Source organism: Lytechinus pictus, chromosome 8, assembly GCF_037042905.1.
Source record: "Lytechinus pictus isolate F3 Inbred chromosome 8, Lp3.0, whole genome shotgun sequence".
NCBI classification, from domain to species: Eukaryota; Metazoa; Echinodermata; class Echinoidea; order Temnopleuroida; family Toxopneustidae; genus Lytechinus; species Lytechinus pictus.
Window position 1 is genome coordinate 29,533,842 of NC_087252.1, and position 24,170 is coordinate 29,558,011.

Genomic DNA, 24,170 nt, shown 5'->3' on the forward strand with positions numbered 1-24,170 from the left:
ATTTTGAGGATTTCCACATGTGCTCCATTTTTCATTTACTTTCATTTCTTTCAGTCAACCCAGGTAAGGTGAATGGGCACCCAGTAGGAAGAAATTCCTCAAACGCTCGAGCGCCTATATGGAAGCTCGGCTACAGCCGGGGAAATAATATGATACCAAATATCAAGCACAGGGGGGGGGCTTATAAACATAGAAGCCGCACTATATAAATGGTCCATATTATTATCACTATAATAAACTACAAACCTTCTTTACAAGGATGGGAGCTGTTGGTCAACCCAGGAACTGGGCAGGATCTTCCTGCATCACAAAGCCGACAGTTGTAAGCGTGGCCAGACTTTTCATCAGGGTTGTATGTCCCCGGCTCGCAGGCGACGGCAGCAGTCGTGGGCGAGTTGGCGCTCCCATAGGGACAGTAGTGACCTGCCGGGCAGTCGACACACTGGGTCATGTTCTGGTACCCTTCGTCCGGGCTACGAAGGAAGAATTTGAATATTTGGAAATACATGTACTTTGCAATATGATAATACTTTCATTTATAAGGCTTGATACTCGGTGTTTCTAGGTGGTTAACATTGTACATGTAATTATTAATACCCAGTTCATTGGATCCTGGCATGCCCCCACATACAATGTATGCACTTTCTCCACTTCCTGGGGAGCATTCCGACAAGAGTTTGAAGACTCAACTGCTTTGCATTAGGCTTTCTCACCCTACCTGGTACCCATTTAACACCTGGGTGGAGAGTGGCAAAGTGTGGATTAACGCCTTGCCAAAGGAATACCAGGCCTCAGTGGGATTTGAATATATGACCCTCTTATTACAAGGCGGGAGTCCGAACCACTACACCATGAGTTTAAAGAGTAGAGTTCCCACCCGCAGGCTCCTAAACTACAGGATTCTAAAGTGGGGGCAATAGTTCTTACTTAAAGGTAAATTCCAGTTCTGGTAACGATCTCAAAATGACTTTTTACAGAATCTAATATAATGACCACCCAAGTGTCTGTTTGTATGAATAAAAAATATGTGCCAAAGGATTCTGGAAGAAATTGTGTAATTGCTGAGAAATAAGCAAAATAAGCGCGGATTCGGTCACTTCCGTCGGGTCTTTATTCCAGCAATAATAATACACTGTCCCACGTGTGCCTATCTGTGTTGGCGATCTTCAGTGTGATCATATTTCAGCTTAGATTTAATGATTTCACAAAGTTCAGTTTATGTAACTGTACCAGATCTAGATCCACGATGATATAGTCATACTTAACCTTGGTTTTACAGACTTTCTCACGAAATTAGTGATTTACTGCAACTACTGTAATTTAGCTTTAATGCACTCTCTAATGTTCATTACTTGCATACTATATCCCTAAACCCTAGGTGAGTGAAAAAGAAGTATACTCACCCAGAGGTCCCTAATAGACAAAGATACTGAAACCCTGAATTACGTGTGGGAGTACTAATTCTTACTTGATTAAATGTACTCTATATATCATCCACCCCGAACCCTAACTGAGTGAAAAAGAAGTGTACTCACCTATAGATCCCTCATAGCCAAGGATACTGAGACCCTGGATACCTTGTGGGGGTAATAATTTTTACTAATGAACTCACCAGTGTTCATTATATCCACCTAATATCCCTCAACCCCTAAGTGAGTGAAAAGAGAAGTGTACTCCCCCATGGGTGCCTAATGGACAAGGATTCTGAAAGCCTGAATACATTGTGGGGTAATATTTTTTACTAATGTACTCACCAGTGTTCATTGTTTCCACCTAATATCCCTCAACCCCTAAGTGAGTGAAAAGAGAAGTGTACTCCCCCATGGGTCCCTAATGGACAAGGATTCTGAAAGCCTGAATACACTGTGGGGTAATATTTTTTACTAATGTACTCACCAGTGTTCATTATTTCCACCTAACATCCCTCAACCCCTAAGTGAGTGAAAAGAGACGTGTTCTCCCCATGGGTCCCTAATGGACAAGGATTCTGAAAGCCTACATACATTGTGGAGCGTTGTGGCCCAGTGGATAAGTCTTCTGACTTTGAAACAGAGGGTTGTGGGTTCGAATCCCAGCCATGGTGTAATTTCCTTCAGCAAGAAATTTATCCACATTGTGCTGCACTCGACCCAGGTGAGGTGAATGGGTACCCGGCAGGATTAATTCCTTGAATGCATGAGCGCTGAGAGGCAGCTCGAGCTAAAGCCAGGGTAATAATAATAACAACGCGCCTCGGAATAGAATATTTCTAGATAGATGGCGCTATATAAATACCTATTATTATTATTATCATTGTGGGGTAATATTTTTTTACTAATGTACTCACCAGTGTTCATTATTTCCATACTATATCCCCCAATCCCTAAGCGAGTGAAAAAAAAACAAGAAATTTACTCACCCATAGGTCCCCAATGGACACGGATTCTGAAAGCCTGAATACTGGCCAGCTAGGCAGTAAAATCCAGCTGGACAGATAACATCTGCAGCAGAGCTTCCCTCAGGACAATAGTATCCAGCTGGGCATGTCTGACAGGCCAAAACCTCTGATGATTGGTTGACGAGATCATTGTAAGTACCGCCTAGAAAAGCAAATAATGAAATGAAAATGTCAGAACTGCCTTAAAAAAAAAAAATGTTAGATGAATAACTAGTAACATAATACCTACAAAGTTGTAAAGAAGAGCTGCCAATCTGAACACGATCATTTCAGTATTTTAAAGCTGAAAATCAGTATTTTCAAAGAAATAAATACCATAGGACAACACATAAAACTAAAACTTAAGAGAGCAGTACTTTGCAATCTGTATTCTTCCCATTTATTTTTTTTTTCCAGTTTTGGCTATTGCACCAACTGGTTATTAGACGGAATGGCATTACACTAGATGAAAGTAGACCATATGAGGAGTGGACAAACTGATGGTAGACCAAATGATAGTAGACGATTGTAAATTGCCCCTCCCTGGAGTCATTTAAGCTAAAACTGAAACAACTTCAATAAAAGTCATTCCACACACGTTGCGCTGCTCTCTTCACTACATTAGCATGGATTTGTCTCCCAACGACATTTTGCTGACCCAACTATTCAGATTCAGAAATGGACGAATTGGCATAAGACGAATTGGAAATAAACCTTTAGTTTCACTTTCTAGGACTGAAGAACTCATTAATATATCAAAGCCCCACAAGTGATTTCAAATACAAAGCCCCCCCCCCCCAAAAAAAAAGCCTGAAAAGGTCTAAAATCGCAAGTTGTAAGGGCCTGTAAACAGGCCAAATTCTGAAAACAGGCATCCTGAATTTAGTCTTTCTACCACTTGCGGATCCAGGGGGGGGGGGGGGGGCAAAGCCGGCCCAAACCCCCCCCCCTTCTTTTAAGAGACACAATTGAAATTTATGATGTAAAAATGCCTTTCAAAAAAGCCCCCCCCCCCCCCTTTGAATGCGAAGACTTTTTTTTGCTTGTCAAATTCTTTCTGGACGAAGTATCCTTAATTTTTGGTTAAAAACCTTCTTTTTCTTTTTTTTTGCTTGTCAAATTTTTCTCGGGAAAATGTGCCTCCTTTTGTAAAATCCTGAATCCGCACCTGCTTTGTACGTAATGGTTATTATTATTTATTTTTTTTTGGACACACTGTAAAAAACTTACCAGGACAAGGAAAGCGTGTTGAGTAAGTTGTTCCTTCCGGGCAATAGTGTCCGGTGGGACAGTTGAAAGATGTATAGTCTACTAATCCAGCCGTGTCGCAGTAAAAACCTGAAAGATATGAATATACTTTTGTCAATTTAGGGCCTTTTCACACGTGAATGTTGAATCATCATAATTGCAATGATGATTGCAAGTCGTCTTTAGAATCATCGCACCTTTCACACAGAAAATTTGTACCGTAACTTAAGTGAAACTTAACTGGAATTCACCTCCAGAGTAGAATTTGAATTTGTTATTGTGATAGCGTTCGTGATTCTAGTTTGGTTTCACACGTGCTAAAACTTCGTCATTAGCCTTATTTTTCACTGGAATCATCATTCAAATTAGGATTGTTTTACCATGTAACAGGGCGGTTAATGCTATTCAACAATTGTTCAGCGTACATATGAAGCAACATTTGATGGAACATCCATCGCTATCATCTAAATCATATTATTTCAGCCTCAAGCACCCCTTCAAGCTTAAGCTTACTGACCTGGTGGGCAGGCTCTGCACTCGGACACCGTCTTAGAGCCGTTGTTGGGGTTGTAGGTACCCAAAGGACAATCAAAGCGATCCGTTCCATCGCACCATCCCCCAGGTTCACAGATATCAGCATCTGGAGCCCAACTCGTAGCACCCTCATCGCAGGTATACCCTTTTGAACAATCTCGGCAGTAGACGGACCCCTCCGGAGACCACTTCCCGGGCGGGCAGATAACAGGAGCTTTTAACAAATGATAAAAGATAATGAACATTAATGATGAGCAGTTCTTGTATAGCGCATATACATTAAAATATAAGGTCTTCACGCGCTACCTTGTATATTATTATCCCAGTGCAAGAATGGCAGCCTTTCATAGCGAATAAGATTTTCAGGGAAGTTATTCCAATGACACAACATTTGCTCCTGCGACAATTGCTCCGGGTTTAATTTCATCAAAGGTGTGGGGTTTGGGTTTGCAATAGGGATTTATGTTAGGGTTAGGATCAGGGTAGGGTATTGTGTTAAAGCCAGGGTTGAAGTTGGTCATTCGATTAGTGTGTGGAATTAATAGCGGAGCAATTGTCGCCGGAGTAAATGTCATAGAAACGTTATTCCTGCCAGCTACCCATTCACCTCACCTGGCCATGGCTAGGATTTGAATCCACCACCAAGGACAAACAATGTAAATTTACAGGTTTCAGGGGAACACTGGTACCCTGCCCCACAGATGGTGCAGTTGACTTGTCTTATGGAGCAGCAGAAGCTGTCTAATGGTACACTCTTCATTTACAAGTGGTGCAAATAACTTCCATTGATCAAGGACAAATGATAAACACTTAAAAGTTTTAGATGAACACTGGAACCCTGCTTCATAGATGGTGCAGTTGGCTTGTCCAATACAGCAGCAGTGCCTATCTAATGGGGCCCTATCAATTTACAAGTAATGCAAATAACTATCATTGATCAAGGACAGATGATAAAAACTTACTTTTTGTCGATGAACACTGGTACCCAGCCTCACAGATGGTGCAGTTGACTTGTCTAATGGAGCAGCAGAGCCGCTCTAATGGTGCCCTATTCATTTACAAGTGGTGCAAATAACTATCATTGATCAAGGACAAATGATAAGAACTTACTTTTTGTCGATGAACACTGGTACCCAGCCTCACAGATGGTGCAGTTGACTTGTCTAATACAGCAGCAGAGCCGCTCTAATGGTGCCCTATTCATTTACAAGTGGTGCAAATAACTGATTGATCAAGGACAGATGATAAACACTTACCTTTTGTCGATGAACACTGGTACCCTGCCTCACAGATGGTGCAGTTGACTTGTCTAATGGAGCCGTAGTGCCTATCTAATGGTGCCCTACATGTATTCGTTTACAACCGGTGCAAATAAGTGATTAATCAAGGACAAATTATAAGAACTTACTTTTTGTAGATGAACACTGGTACCCCGCCTCACAGATGGTGCAGTTGACTTGTCTAATGGAGCTGTAGTATCCTTCGGCGCACGGCGTCTCATCAATGGTTACATCCGAGCAGAAGAAGCCAGGAGGACAGTCGGTGCAAGCGGCTTGGGTACCGACTGAATAGGTACCTGGTTCACACCGGTCGTCGTCGCTGTAAATAACGACAACAATTAACAAAGGTGAATTCCACTCATTCCAATAAAGTGAAGGTGAAAGACATATTTAAGGGGGAGAAGGAAGAGAACAATGAAGAGTAGGAAAGAAAAAGAAAAGATGAGAGATTTTAATTTTGCATCACTTTATTCAAATATTCATTAGTACTTCGTCCTAAAAAAATGAGTAGCCCGGACTTATTTTCATTGTTTGTAACTTCCCTTTGTTTTGTTTTGAATAAAGGTGATATTAAAAAAAAAAAAAAATGAAATTCATCAAATAATAAAACATTTACATAGAAATTTACAAACGCAATTAAACAATTATTAATTCCTTCGTTGCTATCCTGGACTTGTGGTACTTCTAGTTTTATCAAACGTTGTTGAAATCCTGCCAGGATGGTACATCCATTGCACAGTATAGTGCAAAGAATGAGACTAAGGGCCATTTTACGGAGCTGGTCCCGAAACCCACACAGCTTTGTATTCCGTTCATGCAGGTAGCCCAACAGTTTCTTAAATCTTTGGATGTTGTCCGATGAAATTAATCCATGTGAACCGATTTCAATTGCCAAGAACTCTACGCAACTCCAGAAGTATGACGACCAAAGAGAACAGAGTGTCGCTAAGGCAAGCGTATAATACGCCCGCCTGTAATGGGGAAAATTGAGTCATTGGTCAAGCAAGAAAAGTGGAAGGTGGCGACTTCACCTTTGACCTTCTGACCTCAAAATCAATAGGCTTCCAGGCATCCATGGTAGTATTACACACACCAAATTATATGAGCCTAGATTAAGTTAAACTAAAGCTATCGCGTTTACAAGGACTGATTTACATAATGTCAACTCTTTATCTTTGTTTTTATTCTTTTGTCTTTGTGATGTTTATTACTTTTGAACAGTTTTAAATAATTTGTAAATATTGTGATTATATGTGATTGAGTACTGATTAAACACATAATAATAAAAAAAAGACTTACGTCGGAGCCTCTGATGTGCTCGGGCATTTATACCCAGCAGGGCAGGGTGTACAAACAGAAGTGTTGCCAAGGGAGTAGTAGCCAGGATCGCAAACTGTCTCTATCGCTGCCACGGTCACTGGACAGAATCTGATGAGAGAAAAAAATGATTTAAAGCTTCTAAAAAAGTAATCAAACATGTACACGAAGATACTATTAATATCAGGGGGACGTTTTATTAAGAACGTTAAGTTAAGAGCGACTTCAAGAACGACTGGTGAACCTTTCTTACGCGCTAAACCGTCACCAATGAACGTTTTAGAGTATACCATTTACCACAAGAAAGGACCACCACTCTTTCTTAAAGTCGCTCTTAACCAGGGACTTAGTTTTAAAATCATGAGGGGAGCAATAATGAGATCTCCAAAACTTTTAAGGGGAGTGGTGGGGGGGGGCACTGCAAAAAGCTCATCTTTGACATGCAGAGGGACATTTGGAGGAATGCACACTATAAAGTTACAACCCACAACCTAAAAGAGACAATGAATCAGATGCCCTGAATATATATGCAATATGTATTATTGCTTAAAATGTATTGCAATTGTGTGTTATTCATAAAAACTTTTCTGAGAAAGAGGTGTTCAAGGTAGGCTCTTACAGTTCAATCATTGACTGACACTCGTTCTACATTCAGCTCAAAGTGATGTCAGAATACAGATCATGATGGAAGGAAATGTTGCACAATTCAATACAAAAGTGTATGATGTTCCTTGATTTCTAGTTTTTCTGCATTTATCATTTCATGTTACAGAAATTCAAATTCGTTTAGGCCAGCTATAAATCGCTCTACCTGAAATGGATTAAGGCAAGCAGTAGCGAGTGAGCGCTCTTGCTCCCCTTAAATCTGAGTCCGTCCTAACCCTAAAAGATCCGGGTTATTTGAACCCATCTCACGGCCGGGGGAGATTGATTCCGCCCGCCCTTGAGATCTCGACCTTCAATCGCGCGAGCACCATGAAAGTTTGCACAATGGTACTGTGCGATAAAATCTATAAGGTTGTATGGCTATTTTTCTTTAAATCACAAGATTCTTTATTTGATGAATTATCTAATGAATTATTGATGCTTATTTATGCATCAAATAAAAAACATTTGCCCTAATCCCCAAAATCTGCAATTTATTTATTCACAGACCCTTTGTAGGATCCCGATCAAATGTACTTTTGGTATCCCAATTTTTTTCTTATGCATTTTGTTTTTTTTATTTCTTATGTATTTCTTTGTTTTATGACTTTTTGTTTTTAATTGTTTTTCGATAGAAATTATTGCAGACTTAATTCTGATAATAAACAAGACAAATTAATTGAGTTTTAACGTTAAAAGTAGAAAAAAATGATACATTTATGAATTTTGGCTAAATACACAATTTGCATTGGATTTGTACATAAATTCACGTTTTTGAGCAGTTATGGGTCTGACATGCACTTACATAATGTTGCGTAATTTTGTAACTGCATACCCGGGCATCGCAAATTTGATCGCAAAAGTTGTGCGAGATTTACAAGTATAAAGTCAGCGAGCGGAGCGGTTGAAAAGTTTCGTACGGCGGATTTATCGTGAAAAAATGTAGAGGGGGGCCGATTCCGCCCCCCCCCCGGGCCTTTAGGGTTAACTTACGAACAGCTTTTTCTATTGACAGGCCGCTTGCAAGATTCTTGCAGGAAAGAGGCGTCTCCAAGTTCTGACAAGGTGCCTAATGCCACTCATGTTTATCTTTAAACATATTTCAATGAAATGGCTGACTTACGATCCAGCTGGACATTCTGTACAGGCAGCTTGTTGACCGATCGAGTATAGTCCGGGATTACAAGGTTTTTGATAGTCCGACGTTGGATCAGGACACTCGTATCCGGCTTGACAGCTAAGGCACGAGGCACTGCCGCTTGTACTGTATTCCCCGGCCATGCACTCTCGCATGTCGGATCCATCGGTGTTGGGGCATTCGTACCCAGCGTCGCAGACGACGCAGAAGCTGGCGTTGGTGTAAGAGTATGTGCCGAGGTCGCAGTCAATTTCGGAGTTGGTTCTGAGGAAGAAATGTTTTGCGTGGAAGGTAAGTTGAGGGCATTGTGCCACATATTATCAGTGTCATCATTATTACCATCATTCATGAATATTAGTATCAACATTATCAATATCATCTGCAACATCAGCATCACCATCTCTATCATCATCATCATAACCACCACCACCACCTTCAATACCAACATCATCAACACAACCATTATTATCAACCTCATCAACATCATCATCATCATCATCATCATCATTATCATCATCATAACCACAATCTTCATCATCATCACCAACACCACCACCACCATCACCATCACCATCATCAACATCACCATCATCACCACTACCACCATCATCAGCATCATCACCACCATCATTATCATCATCATCATCATCAATTCATCTTCATCATCATCAACATCATCATCATCATCCTCATCACCATCACCATCATCACCATCAACCTCATCATCATCATCATCATCATCATCATCACCATCATCATCACCATCACCATCATCATCATCATCATCATCATCATCATCATCATCATCATCATCATCATCACCATCACCATCATCACCAACCTCATCATCACCATCATCACCATCATCATCATCATCATCATCATCATAACCACCATTATCATCATCATCATCATCATCATCATCTTCACCACCACCGCCATGACCACCATCATCATCATCATCATCATCACCATCACTACTACCACCATCATCATCACCAATACCATCATCATCACCATCACCCCCATCACCTACACCACCACCACCACCATCATCATCATCATCATCACTATCATCACCATCATCACCACCACCACCACCACCACCACCACAGTTGCCACTCACCTGGTATCGGTGCAGTATTTCCCTGATGTACATGGTGTACATTCTGTTGCCTTTCCGGTCGCATACCATCCTGGCTGACATTCTTCCATATCGGCTAAGGTCTTATCGGGGCAGGCAAAACCAGGCGGACAGTCCGTACATTTCGTACTTCCAGCTAAACTGTACTGGCCTGTTAATAATTAGTCAAGTACAATGCATTGTCAAAACCAAAGAGTAAAAAAAGAAATGATTTTTTTAAACTTGGCTTAGTTTCACAGAACTGTATTAAGAGAAAGAAAATATTAATTTCTCAAATCTGAAGAATAAGGGGTTTCAAATAATTCATTGGCACATATTTACAGCTTCAGATTAAACAGTCTTCATCACAGATTAATGATTTCTAAACCTTGACTTTGAAAGAAAGTAAACAGCAATGGCAGAAATAAAACTCATGTTGCAAACTTTAAGAAGAAAATCTGATCAAGTGATTCAACTAGATTAAGATTCTACATCAAGCAACAGTATCTCTATTTCTCAAAAAAGAAACAATAAGAGAAAAATACTAATATTGCCAATTTGAGGATTCAGTTAGAGGATCTTACCGCTGTCACATGGCTGAGGCGACTGTGTTCCGTCACTATCACAGTAATAACCCGCATCACACTGAAGGCAGTATGTCTGAAGCGTAGCATCCGCATACCATCCGTTGGTGCATCTTACTGGGGCAGCATTGGTAACATTGCATTGGTATCCTACAAAATTTATATAGGGAAATACATGAGAAACATGACATTTCATTGGAATGCTCCTCAGGGAGTGGAGGAAGTGCATGGGCAAGCAAAGGGTCTCATGGACAATGTGATAATGCTACTTTGCAGCATTGGTATCCCTAAAGCAAATACATGGAAAACATGATATATATATATATATATATGAGATGCTCCCCAGGGAGTGGAAAAGGGGGCATAAATTGTGCATTGTCAGATCCTACTGGGGCAGTGATGTTAACATTGCATTGATATCCCATAGGAAAAAAAGTGAAACATGACTTTAATATAAACAGAATGTTCCCTAGGGAGTAATATTGTATCCTGTATGGAATAGAATGAAAAACATGTCATTTATCATGGAATACTCCCAAGGGAGTGGGAAAAGCCATAGACTGTGAATTGGTGTATGCTATTAGGGTAGTGTTGTTCATACTGCATTCTTCACGGAAATACATAGAAAACATGAATTTTAAATAGAATGCTCCCCAGGGAGTGGAAAAAGTACATACATTGGGCCTCATAGTACATGCTACCGGGGCAGCGTTGGTAACGTTGAATTGGTATCCTGTAAGGAAATGCATGGAAAAACATAACACTAAACTGAATGTGTCCCAGGGAGTGGAGAAAGTGCATAGAGTACATCATTTGCTGCATGTAATCTCACTCACCTCTGGGGCAAGGCAAGCAGGTACTGGCCTGTCCTAGAGAGTAATACCCCGCTGCACACTCCTGGGCAACTGTGGAAGTACACTGGTAGCCCGGTGGGCACTCCGTACAGGATGTCGCGTTAGCCCCGGAGTAGTAGCCGTCGGGGCAAGCTGTCTGAGAGCCAGCAAGAGGTGTGCAGTAGAAACCAGCGGAACAGCTGTAGCAGTTGACATCTGAAAGATGAATTATAAAGGTATCGTAAACAGAACTTCTGAAACAAATTTTGTGGGTTTTTTTCTTCATAATTTACCAAACTAATCCTTCTGTTGTATACATACAGTATATATATGTATACTTTCGCTATTCACTACATATATTCATGAATTCTATTTTAACATTTGGGGGGTGAGAGTCACACTTACTGTGTATATAATGATCCATCATTCAATTACCATTGTAATTTTCTATCTTTTATTCATTTCATCACTTTAATCATCAAAAAAAAAATTATCAATCCATTCATCCACCCATCCATCCACAAAAATATCTATCCATCCATCCATCGATCCCTCCATCCATGCATCTATCCATCCATCTATTTATCTTTTCATCCATCCATCCATCCATCCATCCATCCATCCATCCATCCATCCATCCATCCATCCATCCATCCATCCATCCATCCATCCATCCATCCATCCATCCATCCATCCATCCATCCATCCATCCATCTATCCATCCATCTATTTATCTTTTCATCCATCCATCCATCCATCCATCCTCCCATTCATCTGTTCTTCCATCTCTCCATCAATCCATCCTTCCATCAATCCATCCATCCATCCTTCCATCCATCAATCCATCTATCCATCAATCCATCTATATATCCATCCATCCATCCTTCCTTCCTTCCATCCATCCATCCATCCATCCAACTATCCTTCCTTCCTTCTTTCCTTCCTTCCTTCCATCCATCCATCCATCCATCCATCCATCCATCCATCCATCCATCCATCCATCCATCCATCCATCCATCCATCCATCCATCCATCATCCATTCATCCACAATCAATTGCTGAAATTTTTTATAAGGGCCCCATGCACTCACCTCCGAGTGGGCTATATTCTCCGCTACCACACTGTGAAGCTGACGAGTTGGTACAGCTATGACCGGCAGGGCATGACAGACAGTCAGTGGCTCCCCCACTTGAATAGGTTCCTACAGAATGGACATAGTCAATTGTCATTAATATTTAATAACAAATATATAAATATGTATAGTTGTGCTCACTGGCGTAAATCCTTGTAACACACCTATTGTTCGGGGGAGGGGGGGTGACCTATTGTTCCATCTGCCTCCCCCCACCCCATTAAATAGCATGAGATCACGGATCGACACCCATGGTTGTGTTAAAAAGTTATTGAACCCCACCACAAAATGCACTCCTTCATGCTGAGTGTTCAATGTATACAACAACACTATGTTTGTCGAACCCAGAGAAACAAACTTTATCGAATGTAATATTTTATTTATCACCTGACTTCACAATCTAAAACACGGCAGAAATTGAACACTTGAAATACATTCATTTTCTGGTGGCGTTCACTTACTTTTGAGCACCGCTGTAATCACAGGTCAAGGAAGGGGGAACAAAGATAATCATCATAAGGCATAATGCTTCCCCCTCCTGGCTTGATAGTAAACCAAAGGGAATTCCCCCTTATTTGTTTTGTTGTTTCCATCTATCTTAGGTTGAAAATGATAGTTAAAAAAAGAAAAGTGGGAACATGACATCATCTGCCAAAATATTGCATATTTGAATTAAATGGCATGCACATCACTGTTTTCACAGAGAACTGCTAAACTTTCAAAAGGCGATACATCACCTGGCGTACAATCCTCGATGGTGCTGACCGACGGGCACCTACTCCCGGCGGGACAACTCTGACAGACGCCATCTCCTAGAAGAGCATATTGCCCACTCGCGCAGTCCACCGGGTCGACCGTAGGGTCGGTGCACTCCTGCCCAGCGGGGCAAGGCACACAGTCCGTCTGGGCGGCATTGGTGATCTCGTTGTAGGCACAGCGGGTGCAGTTGTCAGAGCCGGCGGGTGCGATGTACCCCTTCGAGCAGGCGGCTGGGTCTTGCGAGGGGTCGGTGCAGGAGTAGCCTTCGGGGCAGGGTAGGCAAGAAGAAGCAGCCTCCTCACTGGGGAAGATAACAGGAAATGGAATATTTTTCAATAGTCATTTGTTCACAGATTTTATTCAATCATTAGTTTCTTTTTACTCATAATGCACATTTGATCTATCATAACACATTCATTTTTTATTGCATAAATACATAAATTGTTAATGTACAGTATACACTTTCTACTGTACATTAATTCCCAGGGAGTAATTTTATATTCGTATTTAGATCCGTCTAATATTTTTCAACAACCATAAAATATTTCTAACACTTTATTCGATTTTCATTTGCATTCTACATAATTGTAAGAGACTTTTAATTTGTATTTTCTATTTTATTTCTTTCTACAATGTAGCGGTTACAACATACATTGTACATAACGGTGGTTACATGTACAAAGCAAAAATAGTGATGAACTACATGTATGTACATTGTAAATTTAAAAAAACATTGGGCTTTATTTATAGTTGAACAGCCCAAGTTGTACTTGTGCTTTTGCATTTATGTACTGAAATCACTGAAATTTCTATACAGAAATATAATTTTCACTAGATGGTGCCAATGTTTAATAATGGAAATGAAGTTATCTGCATTTTGCAAATATTTCTATATTTTGAATAGTATGAATTTCACAGTATGTAAATGAATTGAAGAGTTTACACTCAGAGACCGCTCACCAGAATCATTTAAAAATAGCAGCTCAAAGTCAAATCTAATTGTGTATGATTCTAAAATTATTTCGAAAGGGTATTTATTATTCACTATGTAAAGTCTCATACATTATAGGCGGTGCTGCACCATCCCAAGTTTGCTCAATCTCGAGATTTTAGCCCGATCGGCCCTCTTCGCGATTAATCTCGAGATTCAAGAAACCCAGTCTCCACCATCGCAAGAAGAGCGATTCCTGCTCGAGCGAGGCATCCATGAATTATGTTCTGACGCCGTGAATAAATAATGCCAAGTGCGTCTGCACCTACAAATTAGCGCGATAATTCGTAAAATAGCGCGCTATTTTGCAAATAATCCCAAGTTGACTTGGGATTGCAATCTCGAGATTAATCCTACGAACTCGCGCGATAATTGCGTCTCCATTGCAAATAATCTCGAGATTGTTCAGATCGGGATAATTTGCCGGATCAGAAATAGCGCGCTAATTTGAGAACTCGGGATGGTGCAGACGGCCCTTATGTGATATACATTGTACAAACTTCCCTCCTTAAAACCAGGTGTTATTTCACAAGTATCTCCCAGCCCCTACTCATAGAAAAGGCTCATTCTTGCGTAACATATTTTGCAACCCTGTATACATGTAGTCTGCCAGCACAGACTCATATTTAACAATTAAACCAATAACAGGTCTAGACTACTAGTGTGAAGACTGGACTCCAACGATTCTGTCTTTATCAAATAAGGTCGAGCCAGACACAGCACATAGTGAATCTACAAGTAGTCTCACAAATTCAGACTCTGCATTTAATATGGACTATGCAAATTGCGTAAACCAAAGGTCTGTGCATGCAGACTAGTCAACATGCGAGTCTACTGGTGGTTTCATACATAATACTACGTCCTATGCCTGAGTGCACACGATGACATCAATAGACCAGTGCTAATCTGGGTTGCACAATGGCCTGGGTAACTTTGCTATTACTACAGGTTTTACTGTTGCTCCCTTCAAACAATGGAGAGTACTGCCTAGCTCACTGAAACATAAGCTCATAGACCCCTGTCAGGTTCTTTGATCCGAGAGTTATAAAAACTGTGTACAGTAGATGTACATACATGTACACAAGACATTTCTGTTTTCTTCCTCCTCGGACTATAAATAAATGATATAATTTTCTAGGCTCCTTACTAAATTTTGATTAAATTTTACATACATTTCATATATTCTTTGAATGTATTCAATGATGGAGGCCAAACATTTTTCAACACACTCATCAATTTGAATTAGCATACTGTAATAACTCAAAATATTACCCGATATAAAGTGAGTCGAAGATTGATAATGAATATTTTTGTTTGATGCATTGTATAAATATTGTAAAGTGCTCAGAAATATTAATGAATGACGTGTATAAAGTTAATATTGAAAACAGAGACACAAAGAAAATTTAAAAAAATGAAAAAGAAGAAAACAGAGTAAATTAAGAAGGAAGACGAGGAACAAAAGAGGAAAGCAAACAAAAAAGGTATTAAAAACAAAAAACCTGAAAAAATGGGAATAGAAAGAAATAGAGAAAAAGGGGAAATTAAAAAACAGAAAAAAAACTTTTTGATAGTCAGCGTACATGCCATAATGTAACATTGGTGTCAAGGTCATGAATTCATCATTAATTCATTATTTTGGCAGCATACAGCACATTCAACTAAAAAATAAACATGCTATACACACAGTACAGTAATAAGCCATACACTGTACAATGAGCTGATTTCATAATAGCTTCGTAGGAAAGCAATAATACCAATTGTATGGTGCTTATAGTTTTATGAGCTAATCGATTGGGAAGAAGTACGGTCGCCCGGAGACTATCAATGCAGCGTGTATCATTATTAATAGCAAACACCATCAGTCATCCGCAATATAATTGCATTGTCTGACAAGCTGTATTCATATTTCATACAGGTGTATGCGCGCAGAGAGAGAGAGAGAGGGGGGGGGGAGAGCGACAGATAAAGGAAGGGCTGGAAAGCCTGGAAGAGAAGAAGATAGAGAGGGAAGGGGATAAAGATGCAGGAAATTTCTTTGTTTCTTTCTTTAAAGAAATACATAAACTCCATGTAATATCAATCAAATCACTTCCAAAGCATCCTCCAGGCCAACAACCAGAAGAACCAGACAGTCTCAAGACTTAAACTTCAATATAATCAGAGCAAATAAGGATTGCTGCAAATATTCCCTCTACCCTCGTACAATTGTAGAGTGGAATTCACTTTCTCCCACTACTAAAAATGCACCCGATCTAGCTGCATTTAAGAAACAGCTGAGCAAAAACATGCTAATTAAAAGAAGTATATAGTGGCAGCGATTGCATGAATGGCCTGCAGTATTTACAAGACAAGACAAGGGGAGTGCTGATTGAGTGAGAGAGAGATACTGCAGAAAAAAGAAAGACAGAAATATATCTTTTTATAAAAAGAGGAAGAGAGAGAGAAAGAAAGAGCATGAGAAAGAGGAGGGAGAAGAGGGAGAGTGAAAGAGAAAGGGATGAAAAAGAGAGAAGGAGAAATTGAGATGCCTATTACAGAAGGGGAGAGAGAAAGAAAGAAGGGGAATAGAAGGAGAGAGAAAACGATAAAAGGGTTTAAGAAAGTGAGAAAAAAGTTTTTAAAAACGCAAATTTACCCTGGGCAGGGAAATGAATGAGATAAATGTTAGAGGGGAAATGATAGAAGAAAATAGAAAGGAGAGAAGGGGAGAGAGAGGAATGGGGATGAACGTGAAGAGAGGAAGAAAGGATTCAAACAAGAGAAGGAGGGAGGTATGCCAGGGCCTTGGGAAAGATTTTTTAACAGGGGGTACCGATGTCAATTTGACAAGCAGAACAAAAGGGTTTCACTAAAAAATAAAGGTCATTTTGGTCCAGAGAAATTTGACAAGCAAAAAAAGTGAAAAAAAAAAGGTTTCAGTAAAAAATTATTTGGTCCCAAATGACTTCACAAGCAAAAAAAAAGGGAGTGTTCACTACGAAATGTGGGTCCTTTTTGGTTGTATGTATTTCTCCATTTTGCTACATGTGATCGTAGGAGAGTGATTTATTTTAAGGAGCACCAAAAGTATTAACTGTTACTGTACCCGACTGCGTTATACATGTAGCATAGTAGAAACAGACAGCATACATGTACCTACTGATATTACACAAAAATATGAGACTGTACATCCCGGGGGGGGGGGGCCACTTACATTGACGAGTGGATACCATGCGCGACCAAAAAAACACGTAAAAAGGATGTCCTTTTCACGATAGGGCACGTTACGTACGTAACGTGATAAGGGTGTCAAAAACACAAAAATAATGAAAAAAGGGTGTCTATTTCGCTAGGAAAATTACGTGTTTAGGGTCGAATTTGCGGGAATGATAAAACAAAATTAAAATGTTTTATAAAGGATGTCCATTTTGCCCCAACACTTCGTGTTTAGAGTCCGATCGATTTGCGCGAGATGTAGAAAGTGGGGTCGTACACTACTAAACCAAATAAGGTAAAGCCGACGGCCGAATGACCCGTAACAATAAAACATTCCTGTACTTGTTTAGGGGTTCATTTCAGGGAATATTTGCCAAGAGTATCGTTTTGTTTCCAATACTTGTTAAGGGGTGCATTTTCAGAATATGGAAATTACGTGTTTAGGGTGCTTTTCGAGACCCCATGGTCGCGCATGGTATCCACTCGTGAATGGAAGTGGCCCCCCCGGGCTGTACATGTAGATGTATTGGCGGCTCACGACTATAAATCATATGGTGTATTACACCAGATAATTAATCTTTATTCAAGCTACATGTAGTATAATCAGAAGGTCAGACACTACTATGGATTTCTCTTGTAATAAGCATTTCTAACCACCATCATCAACCACGTACGAGACAGAATCAAACGGAATTGTTACCTTGACAACAGAATGCAGAACGATTTCAGTTTATTATTCCCCTGTGATAGTGGGAAACCTTTATGAATAAATTATGTTCCCTACCTATTTACCTGGCATAAATGTCCTTGTATTTATTACTACATTATATTCATACAAAAGAGTGTGGAGAACATTGGATAATTGATGCATACATGTACACTGTACCAAGGAAATACAATGTAACAAAGTTTTTACAAGTAATAAGAGTACATGCTTGAGATTTGTTTTCCTATTCTTATTGAGTTTAATAGTGTGTATGCAAGATTATGAAAGGCATTTTACTTGCGATACTCAAAATGTTATTTTAAATATTTAATGAAAATAGAAATAAAACTATGTATGTAAGTAACAGAAAAATGAAAAGTAGCCCCCGAAATAAATAAATAAAATGAATAAATAAATAGATAGATAGATAGATAGATAGATAGATAGATAGATAGATAGATAGATAGATAGATAGATAGATAGATAGATAGATAGATAGATAGATAGATAGATAGATAGATAAACACACAAACAAACTAATTAATTATTAATTAATTAATTAAATAAATAAATAAATAAATAATAAATAAATCACTCAATCAATCAATCAATAAATCATTTGCCTAGAAGGGGGTGAGGGGAGGAGGGGGTGGGGAGGGAAGGGGATGGGGGGAGGAAGGGAAGGGATTACAAGGGGAGGATCGAGTGAAGAGGGAGGACTTTGCATGATGACAAGACTCACCTGTAATACCCCTGCACACAGGAACTACAGGTCCCGTCCCCTAGCCTGCTAAAATACCCAGCCGTACAGGCCGCGGTGCTGTTACGGTCCGGGCAGGCGTACCCCGCAGGGCACTGCTGGCATTCCGTCTGCCCCTCCCCGCTGGAGTAGTACCCCTCCTCACAGATGATGGGATCCTGGTAGATGGAGGGGCACTTGTGGCCAGGAGGGCACTGGAGACAGGAGGAGCTCCCGTTGAAGGAGTATTGACCTGGAGCGGGAAGCGGAAAGGGGGAGTATTCAATTGTTAATTCCAACAAAATCCTTCCCCTTTTTTGTTCATAGTCATCATTATAGTCATCGTTATCATCATTAATACCATACCGTAATCATCATCATCATTTGATCACATCCATCATCATCATCATTAGCAGCATTGCCACATTCATTATAATCATCACCTTCATTATCAATATCGTTACCATTATCAGCGTCCCCCTCATCAGCCAGCTATAGCCGGGGTAATAACAATAGCAGAACCCGCTGCTAGAACATTTTTCAGAACTAAGGTGGCTTCCCTGGGTAAATATACCTATATTATTATGAACATCATAATCATCCTTATCTTCACTGTAATCATTACCATCATCATCATCATCAAACTCATCACTTATTATCAACATCATCATTATCCTTTTCATCATTATTAATATCATTATCATTATCAACACCAAAATCACCATCATCATCACTGTCAAAATCATCATCATTATCTTCACTAAATATCACCACCACCAACATCACAATAATCACCACCATATTCATCATCGACATCCTCCTCCTCATCATTAGTATCTCTGCCACTATCACCATCATCATCACCATCAACGTCATTATTCTTTTCTTCTTACCTTCCCCACACATGATCGGTTCAGAGAGACCAGCTGCTGGGCACGAATAACCGGCCGGACACCATTCACAGAACTCGGCTGCATCCAGACTGTATGTTCCTACCGAGCAGTCCTGTTTGAAAAAAAAGAAATTATCCAAATTATAATAATAATAATAATAGAGAGTATAATTTCTAAAGCGCCAAATCCACATTGATTATGTGCTCAAGGCGCTGCGAAAAGGAAATAAGAGAAAAATTACACGGTACAGGAAGGGACAAAGATAAAAAGAAAGCTGCTGGGCACGAATAACCGGCCGGACACCATTCACAGAACTCGGCTGCATCCAGACTGTATGTTCCTACCGAGCAGTCCTGTTTGAATAAAAAGAAATTATCCAAATTTTAATAATAATAATAATAGAGAGTATAATTTCTAAAGTGCCAAATCCACATTGATTATGTGCTCAAGGCGCTGCGAAAAGGAAATAAGAGAAAAATTACACGGTACAGGAAGTGACAAAGATAAAAAGAATGACAGTCATGACAATGAAAGGAAACTACTGGAAGGCAATTTTAAACAAATGGGTTTTTAGAGTAATTTTGAAATTATCGATATTTGAAATACTACGAATGGAATATGGCAATAATTGCTATTATTAAGTTAAAGACCTGTTACCCGAAAGAAATACATTTGTTCAATTCTAGGCAATTACAAATTTGCTATTGTAACAAGTTGTATATGTAATGCATGAGAAGGGCCTCGGGAATAACAGGCACAAGTTTCAGTTTGCCTCTATGCAAAATTAATAGATGTAACCTTTTTCCTAATTCCCATTCTAAGAATTAATTCCAAATGAATTATTTTTAATGAAAATACTAAAACTTACCATACAAGCTGAATCAGATGACTGGCTGGCAAGGCTATTATAGGTTCCCGCTGAACATGGTAATCTTGGATCTGCTCCACCGGCACAGCTAAAGAAAGAAAATATAGAAATGGGAAATTAGTTTCAAATACATGTATGTAAAAAAGAGGCTCTCACATTAATGCTGATCTGACTTTCCTGGAATACAGTCTGGATTTGATTTTTTTTCAAATTGGATTGAGAATACATCTCCTCTTCGATTCCTACAGTGTAATATCACGTTTTCCTTCTAGAATAAAGTAACTTCAACAAAGTACATGAACTTTTAAACTTCTTCTCCCTTTTCCCTCCTCTTCATGTCACTAATTCTTCCTTATACCTCCTTGACATTGTCCTCATTCTTTTTTGCTCTTTCTTCTCCCCCCCTCCTCCTTCTTCTCCCTCTCATTTTCTTCTCCCCCTCCTCCTCCTTCTTCTCCCCCCTTTCTCCTCCCCTTTTCTCCTTGCTCCTCTGTCTCCTCCTCCCCCACCCTCTCCTCCTCCTTCTCCTTCTTCTCCTCCCTCCTGCTTCTTTTTCTGTCTCCTCCTTCTCTTTCTTTCTCCTCCTTCTCCTCTTTCTCCTCCTTTTTCTCTTCCTCTTCATCTATCTTGTCCTATCCTTCCCCTTTATGTACCCCTCATCTTTCCTCATCTATCCTCTTTCTCCTCTTTTTACTTTCCTCCGTGTATATTCATCAACATCATCACAATAAAATGTCTGCTTTCCAGACTAAGTCACACTATAAATCATTGTTCATCACCATCACTGCTTTCATTATCAACATCATGTACGCACATGTAAACCTTGTTCACTACATACAAATCTGTATTAAGTACAAACTTTACAAAGAAAGCTCATACAGTATCATTAAAAAACACCCCCACCCACGATCAAAAAAGTTTCAATATCTTATCAGTTCTGGTACACAAATTATTGAGTAATTTTCTCAAAACCAAGGGCTGAATAAATCTCACTATAATGTTCCTAAACCTGCTTATTGATTTCGAGATCTAATCATGGCTTCATTCTTTTGATAGAACCATGGCCGAGCACTCCAATCAGTGATCAGAGCAAATCAATAATTCAAGAAAAATGCACAACAACAATGTCCATGTATATGTACAGGTATGAAATGTCTTTAATATGTTCCAAGGCAAGACAAATTATACAATTTGCAAAAATCTTTATGGTGATGACGTACATGTATTCTTTGCCCCCAAAAAAACTGAATTACAAAGTCTTTCATTACTGCATGAGTTCAGAAAACATCTTCTGTATTCCGTGCAGCTCCTTGTCTAGTACAAAGTTCCATACGATTTTTACTGAATTCTATATTCACCATCAAACCGTATCCTGTGCATACAGTATGAAACCAAGTGAACATTTGACCCGGTTCCTGTTCTTAGAAAACAGGTTTTCGGTCAAGGTACTCTTCAAGAGTCAAGATTCTTTTATTGGTATTATGTACATGTATGTTCATATGTACAAAGAAATTTGGTTTCCAATGGCTTTAAATAACAATAAGTACAGTATGTACATGTATACAAAGATGAAAATACAGTTCTAGTATATTATAAAACAAAATCTACATGTATACAATCACTTCTTCACTTGGTTTGGCATGTACATTGTACATGTAGGCCTACACGTAACATCACAAGAGATACTACGTTCCTAATTTTTCACTTCATTCTATTACTTTGTGAAACAGTGAAAATGCTATATATTCTTATTTCCTCAAGATATTTGAATTTTGAGGAATGTGAAACAACAAATCAAATCAAATGTACATCCAAATTTTAATTGAATTTTGAGTACATTTCAACGTCCTCCCTCGCCAAGTACATGTACATGTACAGAGACGCCCCCTTTCTGTCCACAAGGCTAACATTATCTTACATATTACTCCCTTCATTTTCACACCATCATAAGTTTAAACGAGTTCCAAAATCCCTCAAATAGCCAAGGTGAAGCCAGGGCCTACCGATCAATAAAAACCGGGTTATCATATTTTCAATCATCACACCACCAAGATTGTCACTAGTATCAAAGGCACAAAATATTCATAAAAAGCTAGCCAACTTTATCTCCTAGCACAAGAGCAATTCCTATCCCACCGTCACACTTTACGAACATGCATTATTGATTGTTGATAGGTTACCATGGAAACAAAATGGCTCTGTGCACACAAATAAAAGGACTTTGACACCGATAGTATTGGTATCCGGGTAACTTATGAGTTTACTCTTCAGACTTTTGACTGTGACAGCTCTCGATGAGTGTGTCATTAATCAATTGATTTTTTCATACTTTTACTACGGTACATTTTGCTTTTCATATGAATGTTTGTTTTAGTCTCAATTGTTACTTTTTTACAATTTATTCATAGTGTAGGCCTAAAGTATGTTGGCAAGTCTTTGTTGGAGTATTCAAATAAATATATTGTACTAGTGACCTACATTGTTTATGCCACGGTCACATTTGATCTACGGCGGCCGTACGGCGAGTCGAAAACAGCCGTTTTATTCATTTTTATTCAAACCATCCATGTATAGCTGGTAAAAAAAAATTTGAAACGGCTGTTTCCGACTCGCCGTACGGCCGCCGTAGAGTGAATGTGACCAAGGTATTAGTATACATGTAGGCCTACACATATACTTTTGACCTCCACTATTAAAATATATATTTTTTTTTAAGTATTTCAATTTTGAACAATGACTCTCAAATTATGTATTGATGTACAGGTACATGTACCTTTGTAAAAGTGCACTGTATGGATGCCACTTTATACAAATCATCTCTCTTTTGTAATTTTAGACATAAAATATTATATCTTCATGTACATGGCTTTAATACTGGATGAGCCATTTTTTTAATACGCAAACAGCTGTTTCTGTAGATTAGATGACCAAAATATAAAAGAACATCCACTGTCCTAAACGTGGCCTCCTTGATGTAAAAATGAATGGTCTAATTTCAAAATTGTACTAGTGTTCACTGTATTTGCACAGCTACAATGTATTAAAAGCCCGGGGGGCCACTTCCATTGACGAGTGGATACCATGCGCGACCACGGGGTCTTGAAAAGCACCCTAAACACGTATTTTCCATATTCTGAAAATGCACCCCTTAACAAGTATTGGCGTGTGAAACCCTACCCTTAACAAGTATTGGAAACAAATACTATTGGCAAGTATTCCCAGAACTGAGCCCCTAAACAAGTACAGCGATGTATTTTCCATATTCTGAAAATGCACCCCTTAACAAGTATTGGAAACAAAACGATACTCTTAGCAAGTATTCCCTGAAATGAACCCCTAAACAAGTAGCCTACAGAGATATTTTATTGTTAGGTCGCGTGTCCGTCAGTCATCGGTTTTACCTTTAGACACCATTATTCTGGTTTAGTACGGCCCCACCTTCCACACCTCGCGCAAATCGGACTCTAAACACATATAGTGTTGGGGCAAAATGGACATCCTTTAGAAAACATTTTGATTTTGTTTTATCATCCCCGCATATTTGACCCTAAACACGTATATTTTTCCGAGCGAAATAGATACCCTTTTTTCAATATTTTTGTGTTTTTTGACACCCTTATCACGTTACGTACGTAACGTGCCCTATCTTGAAAAAGACATCCTTTTTACATGTTTTTTTGGTAGCGCATGGTATCCACTCGTCATGTACATGTAAGTGGCCCCCCCCCCCCCCCCCCCCCGGGATTAAAATAAAACTGTTTTCCT

At 39.4% G+C, this 24,170-nt stretch overlaps 1 protein-coding gene across 1 annotated transcript in view; it reads right to left on the reverse strand.

Moving 5' to 3' along the window:
- LOC129266556 (uncharacterized) overlaps window positions 1-24,170 on the reverse strand; it is a 168,080-nt gene that overhangs the window by 139,607 nt on the left and 4,303 nt on the right. Inside the window, exons 3-18 of the mRNA XM_064104193.1 lie at window positions 20,406-20,493; window positions 19,786-19,890; window positions 19,538-19,649; window positions 18,648-18,897; window positions 12,989-13,311; window positions 12,210-12,320; window positions 11,122-11,334; window positions 10,286-10,435; window positions 9,705-9,873; window positions 8,564-8,842; window positions 6,778-6,906; window positions 5,607-5,797; window positions 4,182-4,412; window positions 3,647-3,754; window positions 2,399-2,579; window positions 247-473 (exon numbers count right to left, since the gene is read on the reverse strand). Of these exons, the coding sequence (XP_063960263.1) occupies window positions 247-473; window positions 2,399-2,579; window positions 3,647-3,754; window positions 4,182-4,412; window positions 5,607-5,797; window positions 6,778-6,906; window positions 8,564-8,842; window positions 9,705-9,873; window positions 10,286-10,435; window positions 11,122-11,334; window positions 12,210-12,320; window positions 12,989-13,311; window positions 18,648-18,897; window positions 19,538-19,649; window positions 19,786-19,890; window positions 20,406-20,493 (2,867 nt within the window). The remainder of the gene's footprint in view (window positions 1-246; window positions 474-2,398; window positions 2,580-3,646; window positions 3,755-4,181; window positions 4,413-5,606; window positions 5,798-6,777; window positions 6,907-8,563; window positions 8,843-9,704; window positions 9,874-10,285; window positions 10,436-11,121; window positions 11,335-12,209; window positions 12,321-12,988; window positions 13,312-18,647; window positions 18,898-19,537; window positions 19,650-19,785; window positions 19,891-20,405; window positions 20,494-24,170) is intronic.